The sequence below is a fragment of the Lynx rufus genome, unplaced genomic scaffold (genome assembly GCF_022079265.1).
Source record: "Lynx rufus isolate CCGP_SWC_20201006 ecotype Redwood Valley unplaced genomic scaffold, mLynRuf1.p SCAF_29, whole genome shotgun sequence".
NCBI lineage: Eukaryota > Metazoa > Chordata > Mammalia > Carnivora > Felidae > Lynx > Lynx rufus.
Window position 1 is genome coordinate 9660892 of NW_025814844.1, and position 15423 is coordinate 9676314.

A 15423-nucleotide genomic window follows, 5' to 3' on the forward strand; every position below is an offset into this window, starting at 1 on the left:
TGTCCAAGTGACAAACATATAAACATGTTGTGGGGGAAAGCACTGCCCTGTGTTTTGAAAGGTGTTTGTTTTTTTGTTTTGTTTTGTTCTGTTTTTCTGTGTCGGACCCAGAGGAAGATACAGTTCATATACGGACAGTTTAGGAATTTAAATAAAACCCTTTAATAGCGCCAGCAGGGCTCTTGTGTAAAGCTCATAGACTAGAAACTCTACTGACAGTTCCTGATAATGACAGCATCTTGGTGGTAATCACGTTAAAGCTTCATGGGGACTAAGATTCTCTGCCAGATTATGTGTGAAACAAGCGTATAGGTACAAATGCCATTTAGCCATTAGCTAGGTTCTCAGATGAAGTCTACAAAAGCATTCTATACCCAAAGGGCCAAAGCTTTTGAAGTTAATGCTTTTTTTTTTTTTTTTTTGAAACTGGACCTGTCCCCTAGCCCACCAGAATACTTGCATTGCAAATAAAGGCAGGCATTGTTTCTCACCTGAATGAGATGTTTTTATTTTTTAACGTTTATTTATTTTTGAGACAGAGAGAGACAGAGCATGAATGGGGGAGGGTCAGAGAGAGGCAGACACAGAATCTGAAACAGGTTCCAGGCTCTGAGCCGTCAGCACAGAGCCCGACGCGGGGCTCGAACTCACGGACCGCGAGATCATGACCTGAGCCAAAGTCGGCCGCTTAACCGACTGAGCCACCCAGGCGCCCCGAGATGTTTTTAAAAATGATCGCTGATGGTGTAGGGCTCACCGATGAATTCCCTTGCTGAAGGTGATGGAGTGCCGCCTAGAAGAGTCCTGGCTGACCCCTGACCTGTGACGGTTGGGGGCTCCCTCCCTACCGGAGAATGCATTCTTTGCCACCTTCTCATCTTGAGGGAACCCTGTGTTTCTGAGAGACCTAACGCTTGTAAGGGAGTTTGCCTGCCAGCGTAATCCATTCCCCCTCTCATCTCACAGCCCCAGAGTTTCAGCTGGCACTGGCAAGGTGCCCCTCCTCTCCGTCTCCTCTTCTACTGACCTGCTCCTTGTCTGGACTGTCGCCACAGCTGCTAACTGCTCTCCCTGCTGTCACCCTTGCTCCTTCACTTCGAGGCCAGACTGGTCTTCTTAAAGTATCAGTAAGACCTCATCTTGAAATGTTCCATTGTGTTTGAAATAATACCCACCTACATACAGTGGCTTACCAAGACCCTTACCGTCTGGCCCCGGGTCACGTTTTCTACTACGTTGGCTACCATTCTTCCCCGCACCTGCCGGGTCCCCGCTACCTCTGCCTTCTTTTCATTTCTTGACCACCCCGAGCTCATTTGGTCCTTGAGGGCCCCAGACACTAGTCTTTTCTGGACGGTATTATCCCAGCCCCTGTATCCTCACAGGGCAGATTATTCTCGATATTGGAATACTGACTTAAATATCTTTTTCTTGGGGCACCTGGATGGCTCTGTCGGTTAAGTGTCCAACTGTGGCTCGGGTCATGGTCTCATGGGTCGTGGGTCTGAGCCCTACATCGGGCTCTCCAGCTCAGAGCCTGGAGCCTGCTTTGGATTCTGTGTCTCCCTCTCTTTCTGCCCCTCCCCTGCTCATGCTCTCTCAATAAATAAATGTTAAAAAATATATATATCCTCTCCTTGGAGAAGCCTCCCTTACTGCCAATGTAAGCTGCCATCCATCTGCTTTTTTTTCTTTTTTCTTTTCTTTTTTTTTTTTAAGTTTATGTATTTTGAGATAGAGAAAGAGTGCTGGGGAGAGGGAAGAGAGCGTGAATATCAAGCAAACTCTGAACTGTCAGTGCAGAGCCTGACTTGGGACTCAAACTCACAAACCACGAACCCAGTGATCATGACCTAAGTAGAAGTCTGGAGTCAAGAGTCAGATGCTTAAGGGACTGAGCCACTCAGGCGCCCCACCCGTCTACCCTAGATTGGATTATCTAATAACATCTATCTGACTCTGACAGTTTTTCTTTTTTTTCCAGTCAGTTAGAACAAACGCTCCACTAAAGGAGAGACCCATTTGTCTTTATCTGATGTATCCTCAGGCCCCAGAACAGCTATTCAGGAAATGTTTGTTGAGAGAGTGTATTAATGGATGAAGAAATGATGCAGCCAGTATTTCTAACCTTAACTGATACATTTCCAACCACAAGTAAAGAAACTTGGTTCGTGTGAGCAGCTCTGTCATTGCCATGAATGTACACTTTCCTTTGCAATCTCAGAACAACCTCGCAGACCGAAGGTTCTCTTTCCCCGTCTCTGGGGTTCAGGAATCCCCGTTTGGGAACTTTCTTTCGTTTATCAGAGTGGTCATAATGCAAGCGTCCTAGAACGGAGCCTGAACCGTCTCCTCTACCTGTGTCTCTGTTGATTTTATTCGCAAGGGGCTTGTCCCTCAGGAATCTGTGTCTCCTGTTTGTGCTGTCACTGAACTCTGTTCAGGGCTCTTCACTAACACGAGCCGCCATATAAATAGCATCAGCTGCTTCCTTGGCTTGTTGAAATGTATTCGGGCACTTCTGGGAACAATCAAATATTCTTGACACGTCAAAGATATGTGGGGTTTTATACCCCGGCGTGTGGCACCAGTCGGATTAGCAAATATGAACACATATCGATAAGGTGGTCACTTACATAATCATAACCATCATCTCTGTCTGTCTGCATTGGTTAATTTTTCTGCTCACACCTAGCGCTGAACGTTTTTGAGCTTTTGAAAAGCTAAAAGCCTACCAAAAACGAACCGGGTTTTCCAACGTATTACGTAAACTCTGAGTAAGTTTCCTTCAGCTTTTCCAGATTATCTGGGTAAAGCGTTGCTTCGGTGAAATGAGACCTTAATTGCCTCAGTTAACGAAGCCTTCAGCTGACCTTGCGGTGGTGGGGAGGTGGGAGGTTGGCTTTCTCGCCAGTGCCTGAGGTTACCTTGCCCTGTTTGCGTTCTGGCCTTTGGGGCCAGTCGGTAAGCACCGTATCTGTCTTCTTTTATCTTGAAGGACAGCATTTCCTTAGATTTCATGCTGTTACTACAACAGTATCTCCGGCCCTCAGGAATCCGAGAACTTCAGAATTTTGGAACACAAGAGAAGACACATCCCATCAAGGTCACAGAGCCTGTGGCGGACTTGAAGATGGTTTGTGCCCTTCTGCCCTGGCAGGGTGCCTCTCCTGCCCTTTGATTTATCGCTAATTTCCCTTTTATCTTCCTGAAGTAGCCTGTGATTGTTACAAAGCTTAAAACTAGTCCTTTCACTGGGGACAGGAGGTTAGTGATTATTTTTCCATCAAACTAGGGTTATTTCCTGTGTAAACCCTCTCTGCCCCCTCAGACTTGTTGAAAGCCCTCTTATTGCATCCTGGGCGCCGTGGTTGGTTTGCTTCATAGGGTCACCGTCAGAAGGTACACTCCTTGAAACGGGACTGTGGCCTTAGGGGCGGCGGGGTTGGGGTGGGGGTGGTCATGTTTTTTAAATTCCCAACTCTGAATTGTAGATGTACAGTCCTGTCAAAAATCGGTCTCCATATTGATGGATCTGGGTAACCCTCTGCAGGCTTACACTGGTCATCGTGAAGTTAATTTTTGAATGACTGTGTCATCATTTCATTAAAAAAAAAAAATCCAGCTTTCTGCTTCTTTGATCTTAAAGTCAGCCAACGCCCTAGGAATTTCCATATCGGCTTATAAGAGTTGAGGTTCGTATGGCCAAAAAGCTTGTTTAAAGAAAAAATATATATGTCCATCACCCCTGCTGCTAGTCAGAAACACGTAGCATCTCAGTTCTCTGTTGTCAAGTTGTTGAAGATCTTTTGTAACGACCAGTCCTTGAATTCCACTGTTTGGTGCTTTGAGGAGGAACTGGTCCAGTGCTGCCGCATCAAGGCCTCCTTGCTTTGTTAATTTGGTCTGATTTTGAGCTGAAATAATGAAAAAGTCCAGCTGGCCCCTTCTGCTGTTAGTTGTCCTTGTGGCTGCCACAGTGGTCTCTGTGTGATGCCACAAGTCTCCTTAGCGGGATCAGACAGCCTCGCAGGACCTGACTTCCTCCCCGCGTGTCTCCTCACCCCTCGCCACTCCTCACACACCCCTTACCTTCCAGCTGCAGCAGACTGCACACTCTCACACAAGTAAATGCACTTGACTTTTCACGCTGCTCTGCCCTCGACTGATGACCTCTGCATAGAACTCTCTGCTGTTTTCCTCCTTTGCACACGACTCAAGAGGTGCAGTAGCCTGCCGTGAAGCGGATTGCGTGGGGGGCAAGGAGAGGGGTGCTGGTCCAGTCCCTGGCTTGAGCAGCTGGACAGATGGAAGCCCACCTACTACTGAGATGGGGAAGACTGCTGTGGAAGAGATGGGGGGGTTGGGTGGGAATGTGGGGGCATCAGGGGTTTGGAGGGAGAAGTGCTCAGTTGGGCTGCCTCTGAGATATCCAGGGAAGGGAGGTGGGAAGTCCAGTTGTATATATGGATCTGTAGCTCAGAGAGGTCCCAAACTGATGAACTTCTATTTGCGAGCTATCATTACATTTGAAATGAAGTAGACGAGCTTTCCAAGGAAGAGGGTTGGGAGAGTGTGGCGGACTCCTGGAGAGCTGTCCAGTTGAGAAAGAGAAAATCAGAAACCGGCCGTGAAGAGGCAAAGGGAGATGAGCAAGAGTAGCCAGAACAGGCAGAAGGGAAATGAAGAGAGTGTCCAAAGCACAGAGAATTCAAAGAGAAGGGATGCCCCCTTCACCTGGGGTCTGTTGGCTTGCGGGGAGGTCACTGGTAGGGTGTGATAGAATAGCGGGGGGACTCTCTGAAGACTGGGTGGGAGGGAGGCTCTGGTGACAACATGAGAAGCCAGTTCCTTCCATAAGCATGGCTCTAAAGAATGAGGAGGAGCTGGGACAATGCTGGAGGGGGAAGATGGGGCCGTAGCGGGGTGGAGTGTGTGTGAGCCCAAGAGCAGGCTGATTTGCTTTCCTTGTTGTCTTGGGTTTTTTTGTTTCTGAAGATGGATGGCACTAGGGCTTTTTTTTTTTTTTTTCTCCTTTTCTAATGCAAATAGGCAGAATCCAGGAGAAGGGCCTGGAGATATTACTGTCTTGTAGTCTGCTCACGGTTGATGGTGAATACTATTCCGTCATCACAAATGTTAACTTTTATACAGTTCTACTAGCTTCTCTTCTCCTATGAACTGATACTTGAAATGTAAGAGGAAAAAAACCTTGCTTTTTAAAAAAAACAGTTTGTCCATTTTAGTCTTGTATCCCCGACAACAAGTAAATGGTCTGAAGGGTTTTTGTTGTTGTTGTTTTGTTTTGTTAACAAAGTGCTTGGTTATTCAGTAGGAATCCTGCTTTGTGCAGGTAAATGACACTGCACGTTTTCCTGTCCTAAGTCCTAGCTAGGTTGCTGTCTTTTAACATGATTGAATTTTCATATCAGCAAGAGAGGGAGGTAAATTAGAATAGAGAAGCTAATTAAGCAGTCAGGAGATGGAGATTTTAAAATGCTCCTTCTAAAAGTGGGAAAGATGAGGACAAACTGGCTTTTTTTTCCTCCCCACAAATAGAAAATTAGAGCTGCGGAGGGAAGCCATGACCATTTTTTATAGGTGAAATGGAACCATGACTTCATTTATACCTGCACGCTGTCTTCTTTGAAACTCCTCACCATTTCCTTTGGTAGTCATTTCCTAAATCTGTCCCTGAGAGAGGCATAACGAATACAATTCATGTTTTCATGAAAAGATAGAGGACCCTTCTTGCCATCCCACGGGAATACTTAATGAAAGTCCTTCCCCAACTTTTAGGATGCAGAGTTTCTAGCGATCCAAGCCTTTTTTTTTTTTTTTTTCCTTAGCTTAAGTAAAACACAGCAGATCAGGTAAATTTGGTTTAAAGAAAGGGCGGAGTGTGTCCACCAAAGAATTTTGTATCTCTTTCAATTTGGAATTACAAGTGCTGGTGTTTACTTCCAGTAACTGAAATAATTGACAGCTACGTTTACCCCCAAGTGAATGTATCAGAAGGGAGGGGGACATTGGAAAATAGTGGCCTTTAGTGAGTTGGAAAGGGAAATGTTCAATTTTAAGTGGAAAGGGGCATCCAAGAAAGCAAGGAGTGAGTATAAGAAACATCGAAGCAATGCAGATACCCTACAAATCTGCTTTAAGAAAATGCTTTGGCATTTTGGTACAAGACTAGAAGTGCACGCTGTAAAGTTACAAAAACAATGAGTTAAAGTTAAAAGTACTATATTTAGGGGCGCCTGGGTGGCTCGGTCAGTTGAGCATCCAACTTCGGCTCAGGTCATGATCTCGCGGTCCGTGAGTTCGAGCCCCGCGTCGGGCTCTGTGCTGACAGCTCAGAGCCTGGAGCCTGTTTCAGATTCTGTGTCTCCCCCTCTCTCTGCCCCTCCCCCACTCATGCTCTGTCTCTCTCTCTCTCTCTCTCTCAAAAATAAACATTAAAAAAAAATTTTAAGTACTGTATTTAGATGCTTATGCTTTTAATTGTTTGCAATTTAAAAAGCAGTTTATCATTTGCTCATATGGGCAGGCGGGTAGGGAAGAAGACTTAAAAGTTTTGAATCCGAATTGATTGATGTAGGGTGCCGATACTGTTTACTCATATATACGGTACGAACTTACGCCCTTTCAGATATGTGGAATTACATACTGACTCTAGTGAGATTCCAGAACTAAAATGCCTTGCATTTTTAAGGTTTATTACTTTACTATCTCTCAGCAGCAATGAAAATTTTATTACAATTAGTCAAGAAACAGCAATGATTTTCATTCATTATATTATGCATATAGTGCTGGTGAAAATCTTAAGAAATATTTGACAAGTGCCTAGAAGTTTATTCAAGGTTTGAGTTTCTGTGATTTGTGTGATATATGGCAGGTAAAGTATTACATGGTAGGTAGGTAGAAAATAATGGTAGGTTATTTTATAATTGAAATAGTTGATAAGTGGTTGCTGGGTTCTATCCACTTTGTATTTTTATTCAGCTTCTGTATAGCTGGCTCTCTGCCTTGGGGACAAGTCATGAAATCACAGAGAAAAGCAGGTCGCAAAATGGTTTCATGACCAGAATAATAAAACTGAAACTCAAAATTGGGATGTTTCTGTACTAATTTTTCTCTTTTAGTTCATGTATAGCAAGGAGCGAAGGCCATGTATTTGGAAAGATTCCTATTTTAACATCTATTAGACAACTTTAAAAACATGCTTTTTAATATTTATCTATTGAGAGCATGAGCGGGGGAGGGGCAGGGAGAGAGGGAGACACAGAATCCGAAGCAGGCTCCAGACTCCGAGCTGGCAGCACAGAGCCCCACGTGGGGCCAGAGCTCACGAACCGCGAGATCATGACCTGAGCCGAAGTCAGACGCTCAACTGACTGAGCCATCCAGGTGCCCCGTGGACAACTTTTTAAAGTTGAGAGTGCATTGATACATCAACCCCAATGGAGGCTATACTACCAATACATTTTTGCAAAAACTCCTTACGTTTATAAAGACAAGGAAGCTGAAGGAAGAGATGGTCATAGAGGTGACAGACTTGTTGGCTTAAACTCTAAGAAGATCTGACGTTTGGTGCCTTTCACTTCCCTCCACTGCCCCTTCCCCACACCCAGCGTCCTTGGTCATCACTAATTTCTAGGCTGAACCCTTTGTTTTATGGAAGAGGAAGCAGGAGACTAAAGACATTAAGTCAGTCACCCAGTCTCCCCACATGAAAACCTACTTGCTCCTAATTATTTTCATGTATTAGATCTATAGATTATACATAGATTTATGAAATGAACATAGTTCACGAAATGAACTAAAATGTTTATATTTTGAGATACGATTCTGGTTCTACTTCTATAATCATTTTGACTTTTGATTATTAAGTTGTAGTTATTATTTGCTGAAACACACATAATAACACAATCTTAAATATAATACTCATGGAAAATAGAAGAAGATACTGAACGTATCTTTTTTTTAACACGCGAGTTGGGGAGAGGGGCGCAGAGAGAGAGAGAGAGAGAGAGAGAATATTAAGCAGACTTTACGTTCAGCATGAAGCCCAACTCTGGGATTGATCCCGTGACCCTCAGATCATGACCTGAGCCTAAATCAAGAGTCAGACGCTCAACCAACGGAGCTACCCAGGCACCCCTCAACATATGATTTATGCGCAAAAACACCCTGTCTAGGAAGAAAATTAGGCATCTTTTTAAATGTACTTTTTCTAGTAGTTGTTTGCATCTTTTTAAAAATTTTATGATCTAGTGACTCTTTGGTTACTCTTCTAGAGATTTTCTAAGCCACCTAAACATTTTCTGTTTGAGTTTTTGAAAAACCCTTTGGTCTCCTGGTAAAAGCATTAGCGTGTGATCAGACCGATAGTGTCTATTACCTTGTAGGGAGATTTCAGTTCTGAAAGTTGTAACTGAGTTCTGTTTTCCATTAAACCTTGAAATACCTACTTTTTCATCACTTGAGAGATTTTACAATGGTTCAAAACTATAAGAAAGAGTTATTACACATTTACATAGGTAGACAGATATGATAATGGGGTTGGTTTTATTGTTCTCCAAAAAATTATTGAAATACCTACTCTGGGGGCACCTGGGTGGCGCAGTCGGTTAAGCGTCCGACTTCAGCCAGGTCACGATCTCGCGGTCCGTGAGTTCGAGCCCCGCGTCGGGCTCTGGGCTGATGGCTCAGAGCCTGGAGCCTGTTTCCGATTCTGTGTCTCCCTCTCTCTCTGCCCCTCCCCCGTTCATGCTCTGTCTCTCTCTGTCCCAAAAATAAATAAAAACGTTGGAAAAAAAATTTAAAAAAAAAGAAATACCTACTCTGTCCTAAGGTACTATGTTGGAACTGGGTATATTGGGGTATAAATACACCTGTTTGCCACTCATGAGGATGTTGGAAGGAGGTCAGGGGAGGGTTTGAATAACCATTAAGTTTGATAGATAATAGGTAAGAAACCATGAGCACACGTAGAGTAACTGTGTAAAAAGGGAATGCCTCTCTCAGCTGACACTTGGGGAATGGGGAAGTTGGTCACTTGAAGGACAGGAAAGAACATTCTTGCAGAGAACAGCATACCTAAAAAATCTGGAGGCAAAAAACTTTGCTGGGCTTTGCATATCAAAAGGCAGTCACTTGGCTGGATCATAGTGGGGGAGAGGGGTAGGCAAGTGCCTCTGGGCAGGGATAGGGTGTTGAGGCCGAGGGTTGTGCTTGAAACCCATGGCAATTACGAGTTTGGATTTTTCTTTGTGCACATCGGGAAGCTATTAACAGGAGTGATAGGAGTACATTTATGTTTTATGAAGATTAGAATTAGAGGTGGGTAGGAATCGACAGGGAAGAAGAGGTTATTAAGGAGTTCAGGAAAGAAATGATAGCTTGCATGGTGGCAGGGGGCCAATTCAAGATATATTTTGGAAACATGTTTTTATGTAGCTATTTGAATATGTGCAAAATTACATATTTTGCCAAAGATAGGGAAGGTAAGGAAAAGGAAATGTCAAGGCTGACTTCTGGAATTGTGGCTTGAAGGAATGGCATTGCCATTTATTGGGGTGAGGAAGAAGAGTGAGGGGAGGAACAGATTTGGAAGAGGAAAATCGATAGATACTTGTGAGCTGTTAGGAATGTCAAGTGGGCAGCTGGGTTTGAAACCTCAGAGGTTCAGACCAGAGTTACAAATGCACGAGCAGTTGGCTTCAAGGAAGTATTTAAAGCCCCGGGAAAGCGTATCATTAGCTGGGGAGCAAGAGTAAAGCGGAGAGAGCCCGACGGAGTTTTCCAGGACATTCCCACATGTAGAGGTTGGATAAGAAGTTGCCCATAAAAGAGAATGAGAGGGTGTAGCCTGAGGGACTGGAGAAAGGCAGGAGGGTGTGGTGCGTTCTGAATCCCAAGAGAAGGAAACGTGCTGACAAGAAAAGTCTTACCACCCTTGCTGGGGCTGCTAAGAGATCAAATGTGATGAGGACGACAAGAGTGGGTTGTCCATGGCATCGTCCACCCCAGTGGAGTCAGACTGCTGTGGCTGTAGGGAGAGGGGAAGGGAGGAAGTAGACGACGATAAGGGTCAATGATATTTTTTTGAGAAGCTAGCAGTGGAAAGCAGAGAAATCCGGTCGTAGCCGATGGAGGACGTGAGATTGAGGGAAAGCTACTTTGTTTTACTGAAATGGGAACCACTGGAGTATGACTGCATTTTAGTAGAATTTTAGTCTGAAGAATATGTATTAGATTGGCTCTGAGCTAGCAAACTCACGTTCAAAGAAGACAAATGGATTTCTGCCTCGTGGCACAATACAGAGCAACGGAGCTCTGCTCCATGGGTTCATCCAGGGGCCCAGGTTGGAAGGGACAGCTCTGGCATCCTTCTGAATTTGAGGTCTCCATGACTGAGTGTGTGGCAATCATGTCCACCATTTTTTTCTAGCCAATGAGAAAAGGAAACCTAGGGCAAGGGCCCTTGCCTTTAGGAAAATGACCTAAACATTTTGAATACATATACTCTCTTTTCTCATTGGTCCACACTTCATCACATGGCCTCAATTAATTGTGGTCTGAAGCTGGGGGGGGAGGAATACCAGTTAAAATAAAGTTTAATTACTAAAAGATGGAGAACATGGATTCTGAGAAGAAGTCATTTCTGCCACTCCTTGAGGTGAGGAGGGGAGTTACAAACATGTTAATTTCTAAACCATGGACAGTACTTGACTTCTGTTTGGTACTTAATAAGAGCTCAGTGAATTGAATTGACTGTTAAAATTAATCTTCCCCTTCTAAAAGGTAGACTTTGATTGTAGGCTCCGAATTACACAATACCATCACCTTTCTTCCTCCTCCACCGTCTTTTCTGTAGACTTGATGCTTTCTAGTGAAAGCACACAACAGAGAATATACTGTTTACTCTCAGATTTGCTTAAAAATCTAAAAGGTAATGTTAGAGGCAGGAAGGAAATTCGATAGTTTTATTTGGATCACTATCTTGTTCTGTGTTTGGTCTTGATATTTACATATGCTTTGGGCAACTGCACACTGCCAGGTTGACGTCTTTTGTGCAAGAGGGAGAATAGCTGCTGATTGTTAAAAATAAGTAAATAAATAAATGAACGAACGAAACCTAAATAGAAAGCATGGATGTTGACTTTCATTTATAACATACACCGGCATTTGTGTGCTCCCTCTTCTTCTAATTATTAAACCTATTCCAGCGCATATTGTGAAGATTGGAACTCCATGGTGATTTTACTGTGGAGTAGTATTTTGTGTAATTCTGTATTTCACTAATGGGTGTGTCATTTGCTTACAATATTATACTAGCCCTTTGTTCCTGATATATTTTTTTACCATGAAATTAGATTTAGGAAGGGAAATTCCAGGATAGGCTGGGATATTTGTTTTTGAGCTATTAACCACATACTCAAGAAATCACCTAAAACCACATGGCAGCCACTGGCATAGCACCTCTCTTGCTGTTGAAAGCAGAAAACTGCTTTAAACACAGTGGTGTGCCCCTTAGTTAGGGGGAAGAAGTAACCACAGAAAATTAAGTTCTCTGGATATGGTCACGTTCGCTTCCCTCATTTGGTAGATGTAGAAACAAAGGCACAAAATGCTTGACTCGCAAGCCGTTACGAGATGGTGATTATATACTTTTTAACGTTTTTATTTATTTTGAGAGAGAGAACACGGACAAGCAGGGGAAGGGCAAAGAGAGAGCAGGACAGAAGATCTGAAGCCGGCTCTGTGCTGACAGCAGAGAGCCCGATGCGGGGCTCAAATACACGAACTGTGAGATCGTGAACTGAGTTGAAGTTGGGTGCTTAACCCACTGAGCCACCCAAGCGCCCTGATGGTGGTTATGTTTTAGTAGGGGTCTTTAGACGTAAGAGCAGATTATGATATGATAAGATCTGTTGTTTGAGTCCCCTAAAGAGCTGAGACAGACTCCTTTTTCAACGCCCAGGGGAAGGAGGAAGCCAGGAAGAAGCAGTGAATTTTCACTCATGAAGGAGGGAGAGGTGAGACTGCACAGCCTCCCTCCAGCCCCAATCAGGGCTTATGCAGGGTGGGACACCTTCCACGTCACCGAGGAAGCCTCTGGTGTAGTTGTCATTGTTCATTCACACGGGGATAACAGGGTTCTGAGAAATCGGAGAAAAGGCATTTGCTCATGGAAGTAATGGATAGATTCAGGGGTTCCGGAGGCAGAGGAAGGGGCCCTGTGTAGGGACAGAAAGGGAGAGGGAATGAGAAAGGATATCCACTTCCATTATTAGATCATCCTTCCCAGAGATTAAAACATAGACCCAGCTGATGCGGCAGATTCATTTTCCGAAATTAAATGTATCTCAGTTATGTAATTATTGTGACATTACCTTAATGACATTGTACGGCCATCTGTGGCAAAAATCTAATAGGAATAAAACCTGTGATCATTACGAATAAATTTTGACTTCTAGTTAAGTGTTAATTCTGAACCATTCACAGGCACCCATCTTTGCGGTGAATTTAGGTCGTCTGCTAGGTGCGTGCAATAGGATTGTGTTCCGATTGCAGGCCTGTTTCGCTCCTTTTGCAAAAGTGGCTTCGCGCAGCCCCTCAGGGGAGCATCCTGGCTCTCTTGCCTAGGGAAGGTAACCGCACCAAGTGATGGGACCGTGCCATTTTCTGTTTGCAGAACAATCAACCATGACGACCGAATCCGGCTCAGACTCAGAATCCAAGCCAGAGCAGGAGGCCGAGCCCCAGGAGGCAGCGGGGGCGCAGGGGCAAGCCGGGGCGCAGCAGCGGGGGCCTGAGCCCAGCGGTGAGGACCAGCAGCAGGCTCTGGAACAGTTCGAGGGCGCGGCACACAGCACCCCCGTGAGGAAGGAGGTGAGCCCCGGGGCACAGGACGCAGGCGGCCACCGACTCCCCCGCACCTGCTAGCATCACCCAGAAAGCCAATTAAGGAATGTTTACTGACCTTTTCTGGGGTCTGGGGGCCGACCTTGGTCTCTTAGCACTAGAGGCAACTATGAGGGGTCATTTGTTTCCCCCTTCTGGTCCCAGGCAGATGGAAAGTTTTTGCTATTTTGAGACTTTCAATGAATGACATTCCACAGTCTTGCTTGGTAACTCCTTCATTTGATTAAAGCACTTAAACCCACTGAAATCTGCACTGCAAGTTATTGGTCTTATCTGGATTCCCAGGAAGGACAGACCCCACACCTTCTGATTTGGCTCCTGAGTTTTATTCAGGCCTATGGGTTAGAGCTAATTTGATTCTTCCCAGGGGTCACTCTGAACCTAATGTTGCCAGCTACTTTTAATGGGTGTTCAGGTGGATCTCTTTCCCTCTTCTATGTGCACGTATGTTCAATTCTGTTACCAAAATAGACATACTTAAGTTGCCACATGTGGTGTGAATATTTCTTTTAAAAGCTTTCATACAAAATATAAAGTATGGTTTATACTGGGCTTTGAATGAATCCATTTTTAAGTTATTTTGGCTTAAAACTTCAAACCTGAAATCAGCATGTGTTAGAATACTGTCTCGTGTGGTAAGCAAACCCAGGAGTTCCTGCAAACAGTTGGCCTTTTCTAGGTTGGAAGTATATGTATCAAGCTAGAAATTCGAGATATTGAGGGAAGAGACACGAAATTCTTTGCAAGGTGCAACACATTATTACTACCTTAAACTGTGTTTGCATCCTGATTATGTTTTTTCCCATGCTATTTAAGTTCTGCCTTTAAACAGTATTAAAAATAACATTTATTGGAGCACCGGGGTGGCTCAGCCGGTTGAGTGTCTGACTTCAGCTCAGGTCATGATCTCACAGTTCGTGGGTTCAAGCCCCACATTGGGCTCTGTGCTAACAGCTTAGAGCCTGGAGCCTGCTTCAGATTCTGTGTCTCCCTCCCTCTCTGCCCCTCCTCAGCTCACACTCTGTCTCTATCTGTCTCAAAAATAAATAAACATTAAAAAGAAATTTAAAAAACATTTATTTTCATGCTCTGTAAATAGATGCTGTTTCATGATGGGGAGCTGAGGGATATCCTTCCAACTTAAGGAGCTGTGCTTGCCCTCATGGTTTTTCTTTAATGTTTCTCTCTCTCTCTCTCTCTCTCTCTCTCTCTCTCTCTCTCTCTTTTGGAGATGTGATGGTGTTTTGCTTGCTTTTAAAACTTCAGAAATGTCAAATTATTAAGACTGGATTTTTTTTTCCCCATTCTTTTCCTCCTAACTCTGAAACGAAATAAACGTGAGAGTGGGAAATAATTGTAGAGAAGGAAGAGTTTCTGTGCCAGGACGTGATACATGTACTTGATCTTCTGGAAGTCAGATGTTGGAAACAAACTAAGAGAGATGATACTAAGCCCTTCGAGGGAAAGGTAACTGGCGGTGGAGTCCAGAGAACTAGTAAACTCCTGCCTCTTCCCTATTTGAGTCATCTCCGAGAACTTGTCTAGCCTCTGCCCCTCGGCTTCCTCGTTCACAAAGTGAAGAGATCAGAAAAGATGGTTTCCTTGGGTTCTTCTCCCCTCGGTTTCTGTGATTCATACTAGGAGCCCAGTTACACTAGAGGTGAAATGAAGCACATTTTGGTTATCATTGATGATTAAATCATGGGCTTGGCGGGATTTGAATTCCAGGCTATTAGTTTTATGACCTGGAGGAAGTTTGTTGAGGTTGTGCCCTGCACCCCTTTCTGTCCTCAAGTGTAAATGAGGGTAAGGATACCTAGACACCTACCTCCCAGAGCTGTCATGAGAATTAAGTGAAACAGGATTTGCCTAAAGGGTTTTACTGATATTTTTAAATCGTAATGAATTATATGTGACTACAGTGGACGTTTCATTTGAGGTCCTTGGTCTGCTCGTCTGAAGTTAACGTTGTTGAAAAAATGGGCGTGAGAGACTCAATGATGGGTGCGTGGAAACGACCCCTGGAAACACCTCCCTTTGCACACTGGTGGTTTCAGGTGCGTCTGGCGTTGACTGATGAATAGCCCAGAAAGCTTTTTCTCATACAGATACTTTTATTTTATTAGAGGAAAAATGAAATTTCACCTTCCCTAATACATCGAAAAAGTTGACTCCAGGTAGTAAAATTTAAATAAAAATGTAGCTTCTGGTGACTTTGCCTGTGATGAGATGAAAATGTAAATTAAAAGTGCAAAAGTCTCACGTAAGTTATACAGGCACTTAGCAAATGTGTGGCATAAAATTCCAAGGTTACCAGACTTCTTCAGCTGGCCTAAGGCCAAAATTAATGTTTGACTTTTCTGTGGCACTATTTTAATGCTTTGATACGGAAAGACTAACAGTCAAAAAAAAAAAAAAAAAGTTGGACAAAGTCGCCAGACCTGCAGGTTTTCTTATATTTACTTGTTTTAGCTACCGCTAGCCTTCTCAACT

General features: G+C 44.0%; 1 protein-coding gene across 7 annotated transcripts in view; it reads left to right on the forward strand.

Moving 5' to 3' along the window:
* The window catches only part of EPB41L3 (erythrocyte membrane protein band 4.1 like 3), a 146183-nt gene that overhangs the window by 42588 nt on the left and 88172 nt on the right, over positions 1 to 15423 (forward strand). For all 7 annotated transcript variants that reach the window (XM_047090310.1, XM_047090304.1, XM_047090306.1 and 4 more), the window contains exon 2: positions 12701 to 12897. In XM_047090310.1, the coding sequence (XP_046946266.1) occupies positions 12712 to 12897 (186 nt within the window). In that variant the 5' untranslated portion in view covers positions 12701 to 12711. The remainder of the gene's footprint in view (positions 1 to 12700; positions 12898 to 15423) is intronic.